At 44.9% G+C, this 25355-nt stretch overlaps 1 protein-coding gene across 5 annotated transcripts in view; it reads left to right on the forward strand.

Moving 5' to 3' along the window:
- Nucleotides 1–25355, forward strand: part of FMN2 (formin 2) — a 340988-nt gene that overhangs the window by 65505 nt on the left and 250128 nt on the right. For all 5 annotated transcript variants that reach the window (XM_061624583.1, XM_061624581.1, XM_061624582.1 and 2 more), the window contains exon 3: nucleotides 9650–9816. In XM_061624583.1, the coding sequence (XP_061480567.1) occupies nucleotides 9650–9816 (167 nt within the window). The remainder of the gene's footprint in view (nucleotides 1–9649; nucleotides 9817–25355) is intronic.

Genomic DNA, 25355 nt, shown 5'->3' on the forward strand with positions numbered 1-25355 from the left:
CCTCCCTTCTGGTCTGTGAAACCCCAGCCAAGGATCAGGCCTTTGGTAAACCAAATTAAGTATTTATTACAGATAACAAAGCTAACAAGATTAACAAGATTTCTTCTTAAGGCACATAAGCATATGGTTTTACTCAATACTAATCCGAACTCCACCTCCCTCCTTCTTCACGCTCTCCTGGCAAACAACTCTCTAAACCCCACCAAACAATCCACTCAGTTCTCTTCTCCCCCCCAGATTCCACTCTCACTCTTCCTTTAATACATTCAGCCATTTTAAACACTCAGCCAATCATCTCGCATTCTACTGCCCATTCACTCCCCCTCTTTCACTCCACTTACCATGTATCTTCTAAAACAACAACACTTACCATATATACATTAATATAGGAACATCACAAGGGCCAGTTCCACAGATTGAAGCGCTTGAGTGGGCACATATAGGGTATAGCGGTCTTGCAAGAAAACTGGTCCCAAGCTGTTAAGGACTTTATATACCAGTAGTAACATCCTGAACTTGGCCCAGTAACAAATGCAACCATTGCAGATCTCTAAGCAGAGGTGTTATATGCTGACAGGGTCTCACTCCCACCCACAGTCTGGTTGCAGTGTTTGGTACTAAATGCAGTTTCTGGGTCAAGTGCAAGGGAAGCCCCACAATAGAGTGAACTGCAGTAATCCAGTCCAGGAACAGTTGTAGTCTTATCAGGTGCAGTGGAAAAACGGCTCTTCTAGCCACAGAGAGTACCTGGGCCTGCAGTGACAGAGCTGGGTCCAGAAGCACTTCCAGACTCCGTACCTGCTCCTTTGGGGGAGTACAACCCCATTCAGGACAGGCAATTGAATAATTTCAGTATATAACAATATTACAAGGATCTTTCTGCATGAAAACACTTAAGTGTTTTAAACATGTATTTGTTAGTTATTTCTTGCATCTATGTGTCTTCTCCTAAATTAGTGTTTGTCTTGCACTAAGCGATGAGTGTGGTGAGATTCCACTGATTCCGCCAAAATGGACAGTGCATGGCATAAGGTAAATAACGCCCTGTGTCATTTCATCATGTCACAGGGTGGCCTGATTGTCCATCATCCTCTATTATGCAAGGGTGGGAGGGTTTCTTCTGGCCTGATGGAATTTGTCTCTCTGGGCCTGGGAACATTGCATGGCTGGAAGAGTTATGGACCAGCTTTTTGGTTTGGTTGCAGCAGTAGGTGGGTTGGTGGTAAGTCACATAGCCTGTCTACCTCTTGTAGTGGGAGGATGGCATTGGGTAGGATCTCTAGGATCTCCATAAAGAGACTTGATGGTAGCACTTCAAATCATGGCATAGCTCAAATCATGGGGCAAACCAGACACTGTTTAACCAGGTTGCCAGTCAAAGCCCATAGGCATGGCCTGAGCCACAGTGGGAACCTTACATTGGCAACTCCTAGCTGGTGCTTTAGTGGTGGAGCTAGACAAGCATTGGGCAGCAGGCAGGCTGTCTGCTGGAGTGATCCTGACCTTGTGCCGCCCAAACCCTGCATACTTGCTGTGTCCTTTGTTTAACCCTAAACTGGTACACAGTGTTCATCCCTCTGTGCCCTGGGACAATGCACCACTAGCGCATGCCACACAATGCAGGTTTGAAGTTTGGGGGTTCATTTGCATGTGGCATTGATCCTGGGTGAGCAGGTATTAGCTGGATTTTCGTCATGTGCTCTAATAGGGATGCCTTGGAGGGGTACTAGAGGATTAGAATGTCAGAAAGACTGCCTTCTCCCATACAAGCCTGCCTATTGCAATGACCTTTGGAGGCCCTTCTGTGTATCCTAATGTCCAGAAATACACTTAGTTGGAGCCAGGGAGTGGGCTAAGCCTAGGCTTTGGAGCTCCCTCCCAAAGGAGATTTGTTCATCGCTTCTTTAATGGCCTTTTGTAAGTTGACAAAACCCTTCTGTTTTTAGAAAGGCAAATAGGTTATAAATAGCTATTTATTGAGCTGGTTTTAATGGTTTCAGAATTTGAATAATTGTTACTGCTTTTGTATTGTGTTATATTCTGCTGTTTTACTGTTAGATTGCATGTGATGTTCTAAACTGGTTTGGCTTTATTTTTGTTGTTGCCTACCTTGAGATCTTTTGAAGAATGTTTTAAATTACAAATAATGCTCTAAGTAATAAAGACATACACGAGAGCAGTAAACTGTTGCTCCCGTGACAAAAATAATAGAATTCCACAAAGGTATGATGGAAATATTTCTCTGAATATCTGTAAGGTCTCAGGAACTTTATTCACAATTAGATCCATCAGTATTTTTTTTAAACCATGAATAATTTATTTAAAATAATTTAATTTAAAATAGTGACATAATGGTTAGTGTGTTGGGTTTTTGAAACAGACAGTCAGGCCTCAAAATCCCTGCTAGGCCATAAAGGTCCCATAGCTCCCCATATAAGTAGAAGTTCCTTTTTTCAGCTCTGTGTGTGCACATACCCACAAATACGCACAGCCTCCCACACATGTTTTTTGTGACTTGGTAGTGGGTCCTAATTTAAACTTCATATATGAAAATTATTGCCCACAAAGTAGATGTCAATGAGTTTGTTATCATTATTATTATGATTCATGGATTTGATTATGATTGGCTGTTATGTGGAAGGACTGATGAAATGATGTGCCCACTGTATCTCAGAATCTGGGGATGCCAGTCAGTTGACCCCCTGGTCTGGTGGTGTTGCTGCTGAATGCCTGGGTCTGTCCAGAATAAAACATGTATCATCCTCAATTTGATGATCCATAGAAATTCTATCTCCGTTGCTTGGAGGTCAATCCGCACTGTGTCTGGGTTCGAGCGACTGTTCATGATATTGGGCCAGAGAGGCAGAATGGGGATATTGTTAGTGTATCACTCACCCCGCTGCACTACATCCTCCCTGACTGAACTGGCTGAGGTAGTCTTGAATGTGGTGTTGGAAAATCCCTGCACGGTGTTGGGGACCTTCAGTATTCATGCTAAGACTCCCTCAAATGGGCCAGCTTGGGACTTCATGGCCTCTGTGACAACCATGGGCTTGTCAGTACATCACTAGTCCAACGCATGTAGCCAGACATACTCTCAACCTGTTTTTTGCCACAGAGAGTATTGGTAATACTTCATTGATAGGGAGGCTTGTTGTGAGCCCATTGTCATGGGTGGATCATTCCCTGGTGAAGTTTGAGCTGAATGTGGCTACTTCATGCACATGGATGGGGGACTTATTGCGATGGTCTGCCCTCAGAGACTTATGGAATCTAGCGATTCCTGAATGCTCTGGGAGATTTTCCGGCTGACATGGCTGGTGTGCCTGTTGAGGCTTTTATCACACTGTAGCATAGAGCCATCAACACGATCACTCCTGAGTGCCCTCACTGTGGCTGTGGAGCACGTAGGTCCCCTTCTCTAATGACCTGTATGCGATAAAACAGAAGGATAGATGGCTAGAGCGCAGGTGGGCAAAATCTCAGTCTGGACCTGACCAAGCATGTGTGAAGTAATTTTACCATACTTACCATGTGATAGTGGTGGCAGTGAAGAAAGCCCACCTGTCTGCTTCCATTATGTCTGCCAGGAGCTGCCTAGTGGAGTTTCTCTGAGTGATAAATGGGCTCTTGTCATTGGACCAAGACAGTTTTGCTCTGGCACCCTTAGAATAACTTTGAGAGGCACTTTAGGAACAAAATCTCTCAGATTAGGACTAAACTGGATGCCACAGTTAGAGCAAGTCCAGAAGAGATGTCCAGAGCATTGTCTGTTCCATCTGTACTGGATCAGTTTTGATTATTGCAGCCACAGGATGTGGACAAGCTGCTTGAAGTGCACCTGGCCACCTGTTCCCTTGACCCTTGCCCATCTTGGCTTCTTAGATCTAGCTGTGAGGGATTGCCTGGGTGGTTCCAGGGAGTGATTAATTGTTTACTGGAGAAGGATAGAGTACCATCCACCTTGAAGGAGGCAATGGTGCATCATTTCCTGAAGAAGTCCTCCTTGCACCCAAACGTGTTAAATAACTATCACCCTAGTGGCAAATATCCCTTTTGTGGGAATGTGCTCAAGAAGGTAGTGGCTGTCCAACCTCAGGCATGCTTGGGGGAGACTAAATATCTGGATCCATTTTAGTCTAGCTTTAGGCCTGGTCATGGTACTGAAACTGCCTTGGTTGCCCTGGTTGATGGCATTTGCGGAGAGAGAGATGGGGGGGAATACAACCCTGCTTGTTCTGCGTGACAGTGGTTTTTGATACCATTGACCACTGTATCCTTCTGGAGTAGCTCAGAGGGTGGGAAGTAGGGGTACTGTACTTCAGTGATTTTGCTCCTACCTCCAGGGACACTTCCAGAAAATAGTAATGGGAGTCTTCTGTTCAGCACCGTGGGAGCTTTCCTATGTGTCCTGCAAGGTTCCATTTTGTCCCCCTTGCTATTTAACATGTATATGATCCACTGCGAGCATTCATCAGGAGATTTGCAGTGAAGTGTTACCAATATGCGGATGACAGCACTACCTCTCTGTGCCATCTGAATCAGGAGAGGCGGTTGAGGAGCTAGACAGGTTGTCTGGAGGCAGTGATGGGTTGGATATGGGTCAACACACTGTAGGTGAATCCTGAAAAGACAGAAGTATTGTGTGTTCCAAGTTCTTGAGTCCATGAGATGGGAAGATAGCTTGTTCTGGATGAGGTTGCACTCCCCTGGAAGGAACAGCTTCATAGCTTGGGGGTACTCCTCAATCCAGCATTGTCACTGGAAGCTCGGGTGGCTAGGAGTGCCTATTTCCATCTCTGGCTGGTTCACAAGCTGTGGCCCATTTTGGACAGAGATGACTTGGCAACAGTACTCCACACTCTGGTAACTTTCAGATTATTGCAATGTGTTATGTCAGGGTGCTCTTGAAGACAACTCAAAAACTTCAACTGGTCCAAAATGCAGCAGCCAGATTATTGGCTTGGGTTCCCTTTAGATCTCATATAACCCCTGCGTAGGTTGCCAGTTAATTTCTGGGCCCAATTCAAAGTGCTCATGTTAGTGTTTAAAGTCCTAAATGACATAGGCCTCAGAGAATCTCACAGAATGTCTCCTTCCCTAAAGGAAGCCACAGACCTGAACTTACAAGATCTGAACAGGGTGGTTTATAGCAGATGCTCTTGGAGGTCACTGATTTATAGGGTCGTCATAAGTCTTAATCGACTTGAAGGCATATAACAACTCCAAAGCAATGGTGCAGACAGCAGGCCTCTCTGTGTGTCTTTCTAGTGCCTCAAGTTGAGACTAAAAACATAAGACTCTCCTTTGCTCCAGGCTGGGGGAATGAGGGCCTCTCCCCTGAAAAGGATGCACACCTTAACGTGGTGATGGGGTTTGAGAGTGTTGAAGAAGCTAAGAGCAATGCCGTCAGGAGTCTAGACCAAGAGGCTAGACTCCTAGCAGGGACACCCAAGGTGGAATGGTCAAAGCTGAAACACCAGCCTAAGATGCATCCAAACTCAGAGGAAAGCAATGGTAAACCACCTCTGAATACCTCTTACCACAAAAACCCCATGAACAGAGTATCCAAAAATGCAATACGCATCCCTGAAAAGAATTCCGTAGCCACAGGATCTCTCTTGGTCGCATCTCTTTGGAAATGCAGATTGCCTATTCAATGAGGCCATTAACTCATAGGCTGACCTGGCTAAACTATTAGATTAACAAAGAAAACTAGTCTGGCCAGTGGAGTGGGTTTTTTCCATTGCAGATACCACTCCCAGATTCAAGGTTACAGGCTTGAAAGGGACCCAGAGAAATCATCTATTTCAACCCCCAATCCCATAACAGTATTTTAGATTTTGTAATCCACTCTGCGACCTATTTGTGAAGGGTGGTCAAATAAATAACAATGATAATGATAATAATAGAAAGTAGAAAACCTAGATAACATTGTAGTGCTTGTGTATATGGGTATGAGTGGTTGATGAAGATGAGAAATTATGACAGTGGTTGTGTGGGTCCAATGTTTTTGAGAGCTTGATTTATGTTTAATAAGTGATTTACACACCTATACTGTATATATTTCTTTTTCAGAAATTTATATTGATACCATTCTTAATACAAATATGGAAATTATGTTGCGTTGTTATATCTATGCACTTGGTGTTTCTTTTTTCATAAATGGTTGAAACTGTAGACATACTTTTTTTAAGGTAAGTCACTTTGAGATCTACTTGATAGCAAGTGGTCTCTAAATGATATAAATAATAATAAAAGGGACCATTGTTCAGTGATAGGGTGCATGCGTGGCGTGCAGAAGGTCCCTGTATTCCGTATGTATATCTTGAGGTAGGCTGGGAAGCAGAGCTTGGAAAAGTTACTTTTTTGAACTACATTTCCCATAAGCGCAATCCAGTGGCCATGCTGGCTTAGGCTGATGGGAGTTGTAGTTCAAAAAAGTAACTTTTCCAAGCTCTGCTGGGAAGGACCCCTGTCTGAAAACCAGGAGAGTTCCTGCCAGTCAGTATACACAGTACTAAGCGAGACAGGCCAACAGCCTAAGGCTGCAATCCAATGCACACTTGCCTGGGAGTAAGTCCCATTGAACCCATTGAGTTGACATGTACTGGATTGCAGCCTTACTCAATAGAAGGCATGATTCACTTTTGAAAGTCTAGAATGAGAAATAAAATTTTAGTGCACTATGAGATGATAACAGCTAATACATAATAGCAAGATTTAGCTGCATCTTATGAAGATATGAGTTACTATCCTTTCCCCTTGGCACATACACTGGGAGAGATCATGCTATTGAGTGCCTTTTCCGAGGAGCCAAACAGAAGTCTCCTTTGCAGGGCGTCACTACGGCGGTGCGGCGGGTGCGGGCCACACCGGGTCTCACCACGAGACAGGGGTGACACCACGAGCCACCCCCCCACCCTAGGCGCCGGCGGCAGCGCGGCCAAGGAGGAGGGAGAGAGGAGCAAGCGGCGACTGCCCTCTTCACTCAGCACCCGCCCTGCCGCCTCACAGGCTGGCAGAATGGTGCGATCTCTCTCCCTCTCTGCAGTTCCAGCAGCCTGAGGCCGGGCATGCCACCAAGCAACCCAGAAAATCCCTCCTGGCTTTAGGCTGTGTGCGGCGGCTGCTGCTGCTGAGGGCTGGTTGGCTGGACGCCGGCCTCTTGGCGGGCCAGCCAACAAGCCAGCCAGCGTTCAGCTGCCCACGCAGGGCCGGGCGGTGGAGAGGTGGGACTCGGGAGTGACGAAGTGACACAGTTCTCTCCTTCCCCAGCGCAATCGCCGGCCGGGTGGCCCTGCCTGGCCCCTCTGGAAGGAAGGAGGTGGGGGGGGTGACGGGAAGCGTGAGAAGGATGTGCTAGCCTTGGGCGCTACCGGTTAGGGACAGCCCCGAGCAAGCAGCCGGCTAGCTCGGGTAAGTCATGATTCCCCAAGGCTGCTGCTTGCCTAGTCTCACTTTCCCTGGTGGGGAGCCCCGTTGAGCTCCGTGGGGGCTTACTCTTAGTGGAGGGGTGCATAGCAGCCCTACTCAGAGTAGAGGCATTAAAATAAACGGTTTGAAAAGAGCCCAGGGCGGCAAGCGCGTCAGCAATAAAGCACTGGGTTGTGTTTTATTTAGCCAATTCACTTCTACTCAAAGTAGGGCCATTGAACTGAATGGATCAAGTCATGCCCCATATTTTCAATGGGTCTACTGCTCAGGCTGCAAACCTAGGTACACTTACGTGGGAGCAGTGCTGGAAATTTTGGAGGGGGAGTGCCATAATGGAATCTCAAAGCCCTTCCCCCCCCATTTTAGCCAAATCCTTCTTCCAAACAAGATTCTAAACATGCTTTTAGTTGTTTCAATTGTTTTAAATGTTTTATTTTGTTTTTAATTGTATTGGGTGGTATTCAGTGCTAGTCTTTACTCAGTGCAGACCCATTGAAGTTAATGGACATGACTAAGGCTGCAATCCAGTACACACTTGTTGTTGTTATGTGCCTTCAAATCAATTACGACTTATGGTGACCCTATGAATCAGCGACCTCCAAGAGCATCTGTCATGAACCACCCTGTTCAGATCTTGTAAGTTCAGGTCTGTGGCTTCCTTATGGAATCAATCCATCTCTTCCTTGGTCTTCCTCTTTTTCTACTCCCTGCTGTTTTCCCCAGCATTATTGTCTTTTCCAGGGAATCACGTCTTCTCATGATGTGTCCAAAGTATGATAACCTCAGTTTCATCATTTTAGCTTCTAGTGACAGTTCTGGTTTAATTTGTTCTAACACCCAATTGTTTGTCTTTTTTGCAGTCCATGGTATGCGCAAAGCTCTCCTCCAGCACCACATTGATTTTTTGTCTTATCCACACTTACATAGGAGTAAGTCCCATTGAACCTAATGGAGCTTACTTCTGAGTAGACATATATTGGATTGCACTGTAACTTAGGTCCATTAATTTCAGTGGGCCTCCTCTGAGTAGGAGTGAGTCGAATACCACCCATAGAAGGCTGCCTTATGTCATCTGGTCCATCTAGGTCAGGATTGTCTACACTGACTGGCAGCGGCTCTCCATGGTTTCAGACCGGAGTCCTTCCCAGCCCTACCAGTTACATGAGGTTCAGGTTGCGTTATCAGTGTCCAGGAAAGCTCTAGACCTTTCTAAAGTCTTCCTAGGAAGGGAGCAATTAAGGGACAAAATAAGCCTGGCTCTTTCACCTCTATAAAAATTACACAACAGTAAAAGTTCCTAAATCTGCACTACTGCAGGGTGTGTGTGTGGAACCATGATTCTCATATGGAATGCCATTAACTCCCAAAATAACTGAGGGGACGACACTCAAGTTCCACTGGAGGCTGATTCATTAATTAGGGCAAGTAGGGCACCACCCCACCAAGCTAAGTCTGCCCTCAGCCAACCCCCATCTGCCAGTCTGGCCTGCCTACCTCCTTACTTACAACCAGTCTAGGGGCCGCCCTGCTTGCCATATTCCTTCTGCTCCCTAATCTCAGTGGTGAATTTTCACTTTAACCACATGAAACTATGTATAAATGTAAATACATTTAGGCTGTGCGTATGATATTGTAATTTAAAGGTGTAATTTTAATTTTGCTAGTTGTTTATGTCACTACTATTGCTATTACATTCAGTGATATATGGGAATTACGATTTACAAGTAACATTAGTACAAAAAACATTACTAAGGATCCTGTATGGTCTGGTACGGGAGGAGGTCCATGGGGGTGACACCATGAGTTACCTCACCGGGTGACCCCTAGTGATACCACTGCTCCTTTCCCCCTCCATGCTGCCATGCCAGCATGCTCCATTGTGGCTAGGCAATGTATTTCAAGCCAAGGTCCTTCCACAGATGATTTAGCAGTACACTGTTTCCTAGGCCTTCTGGGTAGCTCTCTGAACCTGCTGTACCTATAATAAGTTGAGAACCAACTTGCAGAAGTGGCCCACCAAAGCAGAAGATGTACATCTAACCTATTGTGATCAATGTTTTTGTGAGAAAACCACATTTTTGCCTTCGTTTTGTTTGTTGCTTTCAACTGCTTGAGTGGTTCTGTTCAAATGTTTTATCTGTAACATTAAATGAAATGTTCTATTAAAGTCTTGGATTTTTCAAAACATGTAACTCTTAACTATTTTATGCAGGTCGAACTCTGCTAGAAAAGCTGTCCGGCCAACAGGAGAATGCACCACAAGAAGAAGCAGAGAAGCTCTGTTCTTGGATCATTGCAATGGGTCTTCTGCTCCCCTTCCGTGATTGCTTCAGAGAGACATGTAGTCAGAACACTCAGCAAAGTGCACCAACTTTTGATGTAAGTCGCAGCTGAATTGTTGGGAGTGTCTATGAGAGATTTTTGTGATGGTTCTCATATTCATAATGACTTGACATCTGTGGCAGAGTGGGGTATGAACCAAGATAGGCAGTTTTGTGTGGTAGTACTGTGCCTCTGGAACTCTATCCCCAAGAAAGCTAAAGACAGCCTGGTACAGTCACTATAATCTTTTTGGCACCTGGGGAAGAAAAGTGTTTGTCCTGGCCACACTTGTTGGAATCGGACTCAGACCCAGTGGTATATTTTTCTCCATTATGTTTAATGTGAAACTCCAGGAGTTTCTTGGAGTGCTTCCTGGATCATCTTACAGGTTACACAGGATTTTGCAGCTCTAAACAGTATAACTAGGCTTGATTACTCAAAGCTAATATGTTGCAGCAATTAGACCCCCCGCCAACTTAAGTAGGTCCAGGCGGGCTGTTTCTACTTGCGTGAGGAAGGTGTCACAAAACAGAAATGTGTGAGCAAGCGAGCACTCCTTCTGGTTGGAAAAGTGGGGGCCAGCTGAGCCTGCTGTGTCTGAGGCAATGGCAGCGATGGCACCTCATCAATCTCCTCCTCTAGAGGAGGTGTGCTTGGCAGCAATGGCTTGGGTGAAGGGGGGGTTGGAAGGGAGGAGAAGAGTCTTGCTCCTGGTCAGAATTCTGCTTCAGCACCTCCTTGTCGCAAGTTACTGGGATCCTCTCCTGGATCCCCTCGTCCTCCTCCTCTTCCTTCTTCTTCTTCTTCACCACCACCACCACCACCACTACTACTACTCCAGGAACCTCCATGGGGCTCATGACAGTGATATTTAAATCCTTAAAATAAATAATAGAGCAATCCAAATCGCCACTCTGCCTTGCTGGAAGGGATTTGAATAAGGTAGACTCAACCCAGTCCTGCCTGACCCCATTGGTGACAGGAAAGCTCCACCAATGGTGGGACAGCCTACTACCATGGAGGCCCCAGCATGCCTGCCCAAACAGTGGGTGGTATCCCTGCTGATAGCTATCTAGCAGAAATCTCCAATAGAGGATAGGAAGGAGGCAGAGCTGGACCATCACAGGGTCCGCTCAATTTTGACCCAGCCCTACTGCTGTACAGTTTTCAGTGAATGCTAAAGATGCACCTCTTTTTTCCCTGGCCTTTGGCATCTGAGATGTATGTTTTCAGTACCCACTCTGTTCCTGTGATTACAATTTTTTATTTTTTTTTAAATATTCAGTTTTAAACTGTTGTAACCCATACTGGGACATCCTGGTGAAGGGCAGGAGGTGGTAAAAATAAATAAATAATAACTGTTCGGTAATCCAGCATACTCTCGATACAAGTCACTATTAGAACATTTGGTTTTAATTGTTTTTAGTCAAGAACCTAAACTGTTGACCTCAATGCAATGAAATCAAATACTTTAGAGAAGTTGTATTTTTTTTTCTTTTAAAAGGAGTTTGAGTAGGCATCATTTGGAATTGTTTTAGGTCATGGATGGCTAATATCTGTCTTCTTTGGGGACAACTCTGTTCTCCAAACTGTGGTCCAGGGATTAGATGGTATTTTGCTGAACAAACTGGCTTCCTAATAAGGTTTCTGTCATCTAGCAGTGGGAATGCTTCACAGTTGTAGACCATGTTTGATCAGGCATGTCATTGCATTCTGTGCAAAGATGATGTTCACTAATAGGAGTTGTACTACTTTCAGGATGAACATGGATCTTTTGATGAAGGGGAGGAGGAGTAGAAATTAAAAGTACAAAAATATTTTATTCAAAGGACCAGTGTGGCTTTTAAAATCAAAATTAAATTGGAGGGAAATAGATGCTTTACTGCATGGCTGTCCAGAGAGATTCCAGATACCCATATATTTTAATTGGTTTAGGTAACTACCCCCTTAACCCCATCTTGATAAAGGAAATTTGAGGTGCCTGAATAAACAGGGGACCTTAAACATCCACTGTCTTTGGAAATTCCATCTAATATGTAGAAGGAGAACATACCAGTCTAGCCATCTTCAGTGGGTATACCTTGAGAATAAAAGACAGTAGTGGCATTATGGGGCAGCACTGATCCCTTGACCTACAGTTGGTCACATCATATCACTACTGCTTATCAGGAGACAGAGGGAGAGGAATCAGTCTGGTGCTCCTGCCAGTGCATTTACACTACACCAGCCTCACTCCTCCCCCTCTACCTCCTCATACACATGGGTGATGCCACCCCAATTTCAGTTATTACGGGCAGAGGGAAATATAACCATGGGGGTGTGGTGAATTACCATAGAAGAGGAGGGCAAGGCTATCTGTGCCTTGTTCCTTGCTGACACTCCTCTAATGGATGGGTTCCTCATTTCTCATCTGCTGTGCCCATTGGCCTGTGTGTGCTGCTCTTTAATGCCAGATCGGTACACAATAAGACCACTCTCATCCATGATTTGATTGTGGATGAAGGTGCCAATTTGGTGCGCATTACCGAGACCTGGGTGGGTGAGCTGGGAGGAGTTGATCTGACCCAACTTTGCCCACCTGGATACTTGGTGCAACATCAGCACAGGCTGCAGGGATGGGGGGGAGGAGTTGCTGTGGTCTACAGAACTTCCATCTCGGTCACCAAGTAACCACTCTGTCTTGGAGCTGGATGTGAGGGCCTGCACTTGGTGTTGGGCCGAGGAGACAGTAAACTAGGGTTGCTGCTGGTGTACCATCCACCCAGCTGCCTGGCAGCTTCTCTGACCGAGCTGGCAGAGGCCATCTCGGCTGTGGTGTTGGAGGAGCCCAGAACAATAGTGCTAGGTGATTTCAATGTCCATGCTGAGGCTGCTTCTAGTGGTCTGGCTTGGGACTTCATGGCTGTCGTGTTCAGGTTGGGACTCAAGAATCAGCTCACTTGGTGAAAGCAAATCAGTTTTTATTAAAGTAATTTCCAGACATAGGCTCCTCCGTCGCATGAACAACTTCTGCAAACAAGAACCTGCAACATGGAAGAAAGGTGACAGAACAGGGGCGCTCTGCTCCCCCCACTCTTTATAAAGGGTTTTTTTTGGCGCGAATCCTCTCACTTCGTCTCAAAGTGCCCTGTTCTAAACCCCTCCTTTCTCTTTCCCTTGTTACTTTGAGACGCCTCCTGGAACGAGGCGAGGGTGGGGGCATGACCCTCTCTTCTTCTAACGTATCTGCTTCTAGGATGGGGGAAAGGGGGGGAAGGTTTAAACTGTCAGGCAGGTTTTTCTCCGCTTGAGGGGGAATTGGAACCCCTCCTTTTTCCGTCTCTGACTGCTCTGGGCTGGAGAGAGGGGAGGGTGTGAGAAACTTCTGAGAGCCGTCTGTTTCCCTGGTTACCAGGCTCTCAAGGTCTCTGTCGGCAGATAACTCTATCTCTGTTCTCTCTCTCCAGTGACTTTGGGAAACTAATATCTCCCCCCTCCTCATCATCTGAACTCCCAGGGTCCCAATCTTGCATCCGGACAATGGCCTCCATGACAACCATGGGGCTGTCTCAAGTTGTTACTGGCCCAACACATAGGGCAGGGCACACCCTCAACTTGGTTTTTGCTCCAGATGGAGAAAGGGGTGGTCTGGAGATAGGGATGGGTGGATGTCACCCCACTTTCATGGTCAGATCACTTCCTGATGAAGTTTAGACTTATGGCTCTGATCCTTCTCTGCAGGAGTGGTGGACAGATTAAGATGGTCTGCCCCTGGAGCCTAATGGAATCCACTTGATTCCTGAATGCCCTGGGGGAGTTCCTAGTAGATAGAGCAGGCGACCCTGTTGAAGCCCTTGTCACGCTGTGGAACAGTGAGGTGCATGAGACTCTTGACACGGTTGCCCCCGAGCGCCCTCTCTGGCATTGTGGAGCCCGGCTTGCACCTTGGTACACCAGTGAGCTAAGAGCAATGAAACAGGCTGGACGACGGCTAGAGTGCAAGTGGTGAAAGACTGCTGTGAGGGAGATCCAGCACAAGTAAAACATCATAACCGTGCCTACTGTGTGGCTGTGAGGGTGGCAAAGAAGGCCCACTTATCTGCCTCCATCACATCCTCAAGTAGCCGTCCGGTGGAGCTTTTCCATATTGTCAGGGGTCTGTTGACATCACCTCCAGGAAATGGAGTTTTAGACCCTTCAGAGGCCCACTGTGAATTGTTTGCAAGGCACTTTGAGGGTAAAGTTGCTTGCCTCCATAGCAGTCCTGATGCCCCCTCCACATCTATTGTACTCCCCAATGAGTTGTCCAGTGCAATGTCTGCTGCAGCTTCTTCGGAACGGTTTCGGTTGATGCGGCCTGATGATGTAGAGAAACTGCTTGCGATGATGCAAACAGCAACATGTCCTCTTGACCCTTGCCCTTCTTGGCTTATTAAAGCTTGCCGAAGGGGTCTGACCGAGTGGATCCAGGGTGTGGTCAACATAACACTGCAGGAGGGAGCAGTTCCAGCTGCCTTGAAAGAGATGGTGATCCAACCACTCCTGAAAAAGCCCACCCTGGATCCATTGGTTTGTGATGACTGCCGACCAGTTGCAAATACCCTCTTTTTAGGGAAGATGATTGAGAGGCTTGTGGCGCAGTAATTTCAAGTACTGTTGGATGAAACAGATTATCTTGACCCATCCCAGTCTGGGTTCCGGCCTGGTTATGGAACTGAATCGGCTTTGGTCGCCCTGATGGATGACCTTTATCGGGAGAAGGACGGGGGAGTGCGATCCTGTTATTCTTACTTGATCTCTCAGTGGCTTTTGATACCATTGACCGTGGTATCCTTCTGGGCCAACTTGGTGAGATGGGTACTGGAGGCTCTTTTTTACAGTGGTTCCAATCCTATTTCCAGAGTCGCTCTCAGAGAATAGCTTTGGGTGTCTGTCTTTTGGCTCCCTGGCAGTTGTGCTGTGGGGTGCCGCAGGGTACCATCTTGTCCCCCATGCTGTTTAACATCTATTTGAAGCCCTTGGGAGCAGTCATCAAGAGATTTAGGGATAGGTGTCAGCAGTATGCTGACGATACCCAGCTCTATTTCTCCGTAACATCTGAATCAGGAGAAACCATGCAAGCCCTGGACCGGTGCCTGGACTCGCTGTCAGGCCCAGGATGTGACTCAGGAACCAGACCAACGATTGTAGTTAATTCGTGTTTTATTAGGGTAATGTCCAAACAAAGACTGCGTTTTCTCATGAATCAATACAGGGATACAGGTCCTGCGGCATTGGGAGAAAGTTGACAGAGCAAGGGACTTCTTCCTGCCTGTTCTTTAAGAAGGGGCCAAACGGGCGCGCAATCTTTCGCTCCTCCTTAACTGCCCCTCAGGTACTGCCCGCCTTCCCCCCCTTCTCTCCTGTCTTTTCAGCTGTCTGCGTGTGGGCGGTGAGGGGGGAAGCATCACCCCCTCCTCTTCTGAAGTTTCCGATTCCAGGATGGGGGATAGGGGAGGGGCTGATGGTAAACTGCCTCCCCGCTTTTCGGCTGTGAGCAGCCCTCCCTCTTCCCCCTCTTGCTCTGAGCCTGAAAGAGGGGGAGGCGTGAGAATGTCCAGGGAGGGCTCAGGCTCCCCGTTGCTAAGCGACCTTATCACTGGCAGTTCCTCTGTTTCGTCTTCGCTCCAAAGGGGGGAAGTTCCTCCCCCTTCCCTCTGCCATCCATCTGAATACTCTTCTCCCAACTCTCCGGGATCCAGCTCCCCGGGATTGGGACCCCAGCTCTGCCTTCCAACACTCGCTGATGGGCTGGATGAGGGCCAATAAACTGAGTCTGAATCCTAGCAAGACAGAGGCGCTATGGATTGGTGGTTCCTGAGTTCAGATAATTGGTCAGTTGCTTGCTCTGGATGGGGTCGTACTCCCTCTGAAAGAACAGGTCCGTAGCCTGGGGGTGCTCCTGGATCCATCTTTGTCTCTAGAGGCCCAGGTGACCTCAGTTGTTAGGAGTGCCTTTTACCCGCTTCGGCTGATAAGACAGCTGTGGCCGTTTCTGGACCGGGATAGCCTGACCACTGTTGTCCACACACTGGTAACCTCCAGGCTGGATTACTGTAATGTGCTCTATGTGGGACTGCCCTTGAGGTTGGTGTGGAAGCTGCAGCTGGTGCAAAATGCAGTGATGAGAGGGGCAGGGTATCGCCAACATGTTACCCCACTGCTGAAAGAATTGCACTGGCTGCCCATTTGCTACTGGGCCAAGTTCAAGATTCTAGTTTTGCTGTACAAAGCCATATACAGCTCGGGACCGGATACCTGAAAGACTGTCTTACCCCTTATATACCCAGTCAATCACTGCGCTCTGCAGGTGAGGGCCTCCTACAGATACCATCTTATCACGAGGTTTGTTCTGCACAATATAGAAAACGGACCTTTAGTGTGGCAGCACCTACCCTGTGGAATTCCCTCCCCTTGAATATTAGGTAGGCGCCATCTCTGCTATCTTTTCAGCGCCTTTTGAAGACTTTCCTCTTTCAACAAGCCTTTTAAGTTGAGACCTATCCCAGTCTGTGTCTGTGTTAGAATTGTTTGTTAATATGTTTTTTTTAATAATGTTTTTAACCCTTTTTAAAAAGATGCTTTTAAAGCTTTTTAAAAAAATGTTTTTAACATTGTTTTGTTTTAATGTATTTTAAGGTCTGTTTTTATGATGTTTGAAAGTGTTTTTAGCGTTTTTGTTTGCCGCCCTGGGCTCCTGCTGGGAGGAAGCGCAGGATATAAATCAAATAATAAATAAATAAAAATAAATAAATACACAGCAGCACTGCAACTGACCAAGGTCAGGTGAGAAATGGTATCCCACCATGCCATCCACTATTTGTAAAAGAGAGATGTTTACTTTAGGGCTCTTTGCTTCTTGGCCTATTTTAAGTATAGAATGCTGTTCAGTCTAGATGATTCACTTGGCCTTTTCCAATGTTGTGATTGTTGAACAAATGTCTAAGAACTTGAACATCTAAAAGCATCTATCATTCTAGAGTGCTCAACATTTTCACCCTGGATAATAAACTTCAGTGGGAACACTGATGAATTGACTTTGGAAATTCCTAATGTTGGTTTCTTTACTCAAACCGGTAGGTGCTTCTTAATATATATTGTTCATTTCTGGATGCTCCAATGTGCTATATATATATAGAGGGTAGAATCGCTGTTGGCTGCTTCTTTTTAGACCTATATCAAGAATTGTGTTTTATCCTATAGTGTATACCTTTTCCTTTTAAGGTGAGATAGATCCATTTAGTTCCTATAACAATCTCTGAGAATTGCTAGGACTTCTAGATGGAACAGCATAGTGAGGGTTGGCAATTGCATCTACTGCTATACTGATCTAGATGTTGCTGTTTGTTTTGATGATCAGCATTGATTCCTTCCACCACAAAATTCTGTGTAGTAACAAGTGAATCTAGCCTTGAAAGTCATGGCCTTTTTCAAGCATTGAAAATAATCATGCTTTTTTCCACTCACCCCTCTGCAACAGTAGAAAGAGCTCATGTACAGGACCTGTCTAACTCCAAACTGAAAATGGTATTGCTGAGGATGCTCATGACCACCATTTTCAGCTAAAAGTCTTACTGGTGCCTGTCTGTGGATATTAGAAGGATTTTTATTTTTCCATTTTGCAGTAACTTTGAACTTTGTTACATTTAACAGATGGGGAATTGGTTTCCTTCTAATTTGTGGTATTTCTTCATTACCCTTCACACCCAACAAGACTGTCATAGCATCAAAGGGCAAGACCCTTTATGTTTCTTAAGGACCCTCACCCAATATATTTGTATCTTAGAACACCCCTACTGCCAATGATTAGATGAGTCTGTTTTGACACATCTTGTTCAGCAATATTTCATGAATTGCTGGTTCATAAATGAATATTTGAGGTGTTAGATATCATCTTAAAAACATATAAAAAGCAAGCTCCCCAAAATTCAAGGATGTCAATTTGACAGATGTAGAAGTCCATATTCTTTTTCTCCTTCACTCTGTAGATCTCTGTTCCATATTATGGCATAAAATTGATTGTTCCCAAGAGTAAGAACCCAAAAGTTTAAATTATATGCCATGATACCAAGGTCTGTTTGCTGTTAGTGCTTCAAAATCAGTTGACTGGAAAAAAAACCCAGAGAGGAGAATTTACATTTGACCTGATATCAGTACTGCTGTTACATCGTTTGTTCCTATTATCTGAAACTAGCTTTAATTGTTTCTGGCTCCCAGCCAGAGAAGCAGACTCAGGACTCGGAAGACTGGGTTTTTCTGCATAAAGCTTAATTCCAGAAATCAGAACAGGGATCTAGCATCTTATGCTAGGCCTAAACTGGAATTCAAACAGGGGCAGGCACCTAGATGATGGAAGCAACAGCAGATGAGTTGTTGCAACAGCAAATATTAAGTAATGCTACTTACATACTTTATAGAGCCAGTGTGGTGTAGTGGTTAAGATGTTGGACTATGACCTCGGAGACCAGGGTTCGAATCCCCACACAGCCATGAAGCTCACTGAGTGACCTTGGGCCAGTCGCTGCCTCTCAGCCTCATGAAAACCCTATTCATAGGGTCGCCATAAGTCGGAATTGACTTGAAGGCAGTACATTTACATTTACTTCTATTTATACAGACAAAAAGGGGAGACTCTTGACACTATAAATTAATTCAGAATCTTTCCAACATGAGCTACAAGGCAGGAGCTACAATTGGGGGTGGGAGGGACATGGCAATCTCTGCCTCTGCCTCTGCCTCTGCTGAATTACTTTCATTTACTACTGCTGCAGACATTCTGAAGTGTTCGTTAAGGCTTATGTCTTCAACCATTGTACCTGCCATGATGCTAGCAGAAAGTTCCCCACAACTGGCTAGGATTAATAAAGGCTGGCTGAAGCTTTAGTGCCTGGACATCAGATTTGGAAACATGCCTCAGCCTCTTTGCAAAGTTTTCACATTTTTGCATGGGATTTGGGGAGGGGATTGTTTAACATCCACCTGTACTTATTGTGTGGTAGCATTTGAAGAAAATACATTCTATGAAATACCTGATCTCAGATGAACTCACCACAAGAAAAATGCATCCTGGTTGCTAGGTAAAAAGGAATGGCAAACTACTGAGATTCCAAGGACTACTAGAAAATAAAATAAAAGCAGAAAAAGTGTGTTAAAGGGATGGGCAAAACAACAGCTCTTTAGGACCCCAGGGATTCCTATTGCCTAGTGTCTAAGCAACACATTCACATCGCTGACTTCATGCATTGGCTGAAAACACTGACAGAGGTGTCAATGAAGGCCTTCATGGGCACCATGGCTCCTGTGGGTGCCAGGTTGACAACCCCTGAATAAAGGATTTGGCAGCTTGAATTTAAATAGACACTTGAGAATGTATTTGATGACAACTACATAATTTTATGTGTACCATATTGAAAGATTATGTAAAATTGTGTTAGGCTTGGAGTGGCATTAACACTGGCACCATGATCAGATATTCCAGCTTGAATGTTTTGTGCAGGAATTGGGAACCTGCAGATATTGGTGTCCAGTTGCCATCAGCCCCAGTCCCAACTCAATGAGAGTTGTATTCTTGCATAATCTGGACAGTCACTTTTCTATTCTGACTGAACTGGCCTTCTCTCCACTGCCGAGCTGGGGGAGGCAGGGAGAAAGATGCTGCCAGTGTGTCTGTTTGTAGAGACGAATGGAATGCCCTGAAACAAGGAGTTCTGTGGGTCGGGCTGAGCTAACAGAGGACCCACTGGTTCCTGAGCTGGTCTTGCAGCTGATACTGGCCAACAGTGAACATGATCCTGACCTGGTCACTGCCCTAACCTGGTGCTGATGCAGGGATTGGACCCGGTATCCTTCCACCACTACCAGTTTCTTCTTCAGCAACCACTACGAAATCCCCATTGGTGGGGGCAGGAAGCTTGGATTGCACTCTAAATCTATTCTAAATGCATGTTTTATTGGATCTTTCAAATAATAGGTTATGATCTATGTCATAAGTGGGTGAGAAGCAGCATTAAGATGAAACTCTGAGTGATAAAGGCAGACATATCTGGATCAGGCCAAGGAGCTTTAATCTGGTATTTTGTACTGCAACTGCTGGTATTTTGGTACCTCATTAAAGTCTACGGCAAAGAGTAATTGAAATTGCAGTTTGGGGTTTTGAATAGATTAATTCAGATTGCCCCCTTCACTCTGTCAGTGTTGTCTTTAATTTTAAAGAAGCAAGGGGGAAAGAGGAAGGTGTGGTGGGCCTGCTCTGTACAAACAGGAGCCACTACTAGAGTCACCACAGTCTGCTATCCCATCCTAGCCCCTGAGGTAAACTTTTCTAACCTGGGGAGCAGGATGGGCCTACAAGTGGTATGTGTGTGTGTAAATAGAATTAGGTCAGGTGGCCTACATAACGTGGGTTGGGCTATCTACACTGATTCTGGTCAAAGATATCAAACATCCCCTACTGATGAGGCCAACGATAAAACTGGAACACACGATATTGTGATTACCAAATATTCTTGATGTTTTAGAAAAAAACATGCATTGGAAATGAATATTAACGGATTATTTATCTCAGGGCTAGACCAAGACACTTTGCTGCCTGAGGCAAATGATAAGATGACACACCATTCTATCCCATTCTGTGACCGGACTAACAGTTGAATCTTATTTGAACATGGGCAACAGAACAGAACCCTGCACTGCACCTGCAGGCAGCAGGCTGGCTTAGAGAATGCAGGGCCAACTGTGGGGCACATATCTGTCCTCCACCACCTAGCTGCCAGACCTCACCAGTATCTGCCACCTGAGACGGCTGCCTAATGGTAGGGCTGCCCCTGGCTTATCTCCTTGTAATTCTGGATCCAGTATGTTGTCAAATATATGAAGAAAGGTACAGGAGCAGCACAGCTCTTTAGCCATCTCATAGCTGGTTCTAAGCCAAGACTTACAAATGTTCTCAATGTTTCACTTTCCTACTGCTCTGCAAGCTCCTTGCTCATCTTATCTCATAACAGCTATTCCACTCCACCTCACCCCCTGCAGTAGTTATCCTGGAGAATAACGAATAAAACTGAGCTGCTGTACACAGCAATAATTTAGCATCAATTAGCGGAAAACAAACTCCAAAGAGTATTTGAAGTAATAATGGGATCCCCCCCCGGGTACCATGTAGCCTGTAAATTTTGTTCAGTGTAGCCTCTGTGTAGTTTTCATCCCCCCCCCCAATTAATCCAATACTGCTAAGGCTCCTTCTGACATCCTTATAACCAATTTGGGCAGGTCTGTATGAATTGATTACAGTTCTATTTCTATCACATGTTAACCATTTCAGGGCACCATTCTTTGTCTTGGGGTGTTCCCAGATCTGTATCTTGTCGCTTTGTGGAGAGTCATCTGCGCTGCATTGAGCTCTAATGGCTATGCTGCTATATGTGCTTTAAGACTTCAGTGGCTGCTTATTTATTCATAAGACAAGTCTGTCTACGTCAGTAAAGAAATAAATAAGATAATGACACCCTGAATTCAGTTTGGAGGTCGTGTACATTTGTTCCTGGCAGTGAGTATCATGTGGGTTTAACTGTTAACAATACAGTGAATTGTTTTATATCGGCAGGTAGTTAGGAAGCAACTGTTTTCTAAGCTGGCATGGAATGATATTTGACAGAAAAATGAGACGATAAGCTTAAATGTAATGAGAAGAAATATGACAGCCTTTGTGATTCGCCACTGGAACAGTATCTCCCGATTATGCAGACACGTAGCTTGCCTCACCCGTATAGGATAGCTCTGCAGTTTTAAAGAAGGCAAAATTGCTGTGTAAGGTAACATTCATGCATCCTCATTTTGTCAATAACTATAGATACTAGGCAGATAGCTTGCAAAACTACCATGCATTTTTTTAAAAAAGGAAATATTAAAGTTTGCTGCATAGTGTACCTTTTAAGCAGTCTGTTGTGCCATCAGAATCCTTAGGTGCTAATATTTAACAACTGCAGTCAATACGAATTTTGTTTTAAAAAGATTAGAGCATGGTGTAAAAATATGGAAATATATGGAAACCTGTACTTTTCTTCATTTTAGAGCACGGAGAGATTAAAGATAGGGGACTCACTGACCCTACTGCTAAAAACCAAAGTAACCAGAACCTTGTTTGAATTTCATTTGCTCTTCATTTACCATTGAATATATAATTGCTATATCTAGCTGTAATTTAAGGGTGTTCTCTTTAAAAACGAAGCACTATTTTTTTTAATGACTGAGATTGTAATTAGCTTTGAAATGGCAATGTTAGTCAGTTGTTTGCTTCTCCTCTCCTGTAACATATGGTTAACAATATAAGAATGGCATTGCTTAATGCAACACATTCCCACTGTTCATTAGAAACATCAGAGCTGAAATTATCTAAAGCAAACTTTTTTTCCTGTTGAGAGGCTAGTATACTTTTAGAGTTAAAATGCTGGACAATGTCTCATTCTTCCTTATAGTAACCCTTTTGAAGGAAATTGTCATTCTTATTTTATACATGGGAAACTGACACTGAGGTAGTAACTGGCACAGGGCCATCCAGTTGGCCCATGACGAAACTGGCTGACAAACTTGGCATTTAATCCTGACTTCTACCCACTAGTTAGTGCTGTCTAATTTTTTCTAATTTTAAATTGGGTATGAGTCAAGTTCTCTTAACTTATCTGACCACCACTAAAAATAAGTGATGGCAGTGACTGCTCTTGCCAATGCCAGTTGTTTGATATGGGTCTTTAAAGTAGCTTTATGTGATCTGTCTTACTTACTGCTCTTAATATGTATATTTTCCCTATCATCTGTCCATCAATCACAGTAGTATATAGAAAGGATATAAGGGATACTTCAGCTGAACAATATTATACCTCAGCCCACCATGTCTTTATTTTATTTTTTAGATTTATATTCTACTTTTCTTTCATTATGGAACCCAAAGAGGCATACATACGGTTCCCAGGCCACATACCATCCAGACCCAAACCTGCTTCGCTCCATCAAGATGCTGGCTTCGTGTGCCCTCAGACCACACCCTGTGATGATCTTTTTGTATTTGTGCTTGAGATAATGGCAGTCTCCATTCAGAGTTATTCTTTGTTGATAAATGAAATAAAACTGGGGGTGGATGGGTATCTGGCTCAGTTTGTCTTTTAGACAACTCAATTTGATGTTTCAGGGTTTTTTTCAAATAAAGCTGTATTCAATGATTTTTATATATATACCAGAAATCTATGAAGAAGAGGAGAAGGACTGTGAGCGCGATGTAGTCCAAAGTTACATTTTTCCTAATTACTGCTGCAGTGGCTAAGAGTGCCTTTTACCAGCTTCGGCTGGTAAGACAGCTGCGGCCATTTCTGGACTAGAATAACCTGACCACTGTTGTCCACACACTGGTAACCTCCAGGCTGGATTACTGTAATGCACTCTATGTGGGGCTGCCGTTGAGGTTGGTCCAGAAGCTGCAGCTGGTGCAAAATGCAGCGGCAAGACTGCTCACTGGGGCAGGGTATTGCCCACATGTCACCCCGCTGCTGAAATAATTGCACTGGCTGCCCATTTGCTACCAGGCCAAGTTCAAGGTTCTAGTTTTGGTGTACAAAGCCCTATACACCTTGGGACCAGGATACCTGAAAGACCATCTTATCCCTTATATACCCAGTCAATCACTGCGCTGTGCAGGTGAGGGCCTCCTGCAGATACTATCTTATCAGGAGGTCCGTTCTGCACAACATAGGAAACGGATCTTTAGTGTGGCGGCACCTACCCTGTGGAATTCCCTCCCCTTAAATATTATACAGGCGCCATCTCATAAGAACATAAGAAGAGCCTGTTGGATCAGGCCAGTGGCCCATATAGTCCAGCATCCTGTTCTCACAGTGGCCAACCAGGTCCCTGGGGGAAGCCCGCAAGCAGGACCCGACTGCAAGAACACTCTCCCCTCCTGAGGCTTCCGGCAACTGGTTTTCAGAAGCATGCTGCCTCTGACTAGGGTGGCAGAGCACAGCCATCATGGCTAGTAGCCATTGATAGCCCTGTCCTCCATGAATTTGTCTAATCTTCTTTTAAAGCCATCCAAGCTGGTGACCATTACTGCATCGTGTGGGAGCAAATTCCATAATTTAACTATGTGCTGAGTAAAGAAGTACTTCCTTTTGTCTGTCCTGAATCTTCCAACATTCAGCTTCTTTGAATGTCCACGAGTTCTAGTATTATGAGAGAGGGAGAAAAACTTTTCTCTATCCACTTTCTCAATGCCATGCATAATTCTATCATGTCTCCTCTGACCCGCCTTTTCTCTAAACTAAAAAGCCCCAAATGCTGCAACCTTTCCTCGTAAGGGAGTCGCTCCATCCCCTTGATCATTCTGGTTGCCCTCTTCTGAACCTTTTCCAACTCTATAATATCCTTTTTGAGATGAAGCGACCAGAGCTGTACACAGTATTCCAAAGGCGGCCGCACCATAGATTTATACAACGCCATTATGATATCGACTGTTTTATTTTCAATTCCTTTCCTAATTATCCCTAGTATGGAATTTGCCTTTTTCACAGCTGCCGCACACTGGGTCAACATTTTCATCGTGCTGTCCACTACAACCCCGAGGTCTCTCTCCTGGTCGGTCACTGCCATTTCAGACCCCATGAGCGTATATGTGAAATTAAGATTTTTTGCTCCAATATGCATAATTTTACACTTGTTTATAATGAATTGCATTTGCTATTTTCCCACCCATTCACTCAGTTTGGAGAGGTCTTTTTGGAACTCTTCGCAATCCCTTTTTGTTTTAACAACCCTGAACAATTTAGTATCGTCAGCAAACTTGGCCACTTCACTGCTCTAGGTCATTAATGAACAAGTTGAAAAGTACAGGTCCCAATACCGATCCTTGAGGGACTCCACTTTCTACAGCCCTCCATTGGGAGACCTGTCCAGTTAAAACAGCTAGATTGGTGAGGACTAGGGAGAGGGCTTTTTCAATTGTGGCCCCCACTTTGTGGAATTCCCTCCCAAATGATTTCTGCCATGCCCCCTCTATGATGAGCTTCCACTGGGCCTTGAAGACCTGGCTCTTCAGGCAGGCTTTTGGGGTGGGTTAGGTTTTATTATTATTATTGAGATTTTTATTGTTTTAATGTATTTGTATGTTTTTATTTTGTACGTCGCCCAGAGTGGCTGGACAGCCAGCCAGATGGGCAACTAATAAATTTAATAAATAAATAAATCCCTACTCTCTGCTTTCTGCTTCTTAACCAATTCCTTATCCACAAGAGGACCTCTCCTCTTATTCCATGACTGCTAAGCTTCCTCAGAAGTCTTTGGTGAAGTACCTTGTCAAACGCTTTTTGAACGTCTAAGTACACTATGTCCACTGGATCACCTCTATCTATATGCTTGTTGACACTCTCAGAGAATTCTAATAGGTTATTGAGACAGGACTTTCCCTTGCAGAAGCCATGCTTAGTTAATCTAGCTTTAATAATACTTTCTACCAGTTTTCCAGGGACAGAAGTTAAGCTAACTGGTCTGTAATTTCCGGGATCCCCCCTAGATCCCTTTTTGAAGATTGGTGT

Source organism: Rhineura floridana, chromosome 4 (assembly GCF_030035675.1).
Source record: "Rhineura floridana isolate rRhiFlo1 chromosome 4, rRhiFlo1.hap2, whole genome shotgun sequence".
Classification (NCBI taxonomy): Eukaryota; Metazoa; Chordata; class Lepidosauria; order Squamata; family Rhineuridae; genus Rhineura; species Rhineura floridana.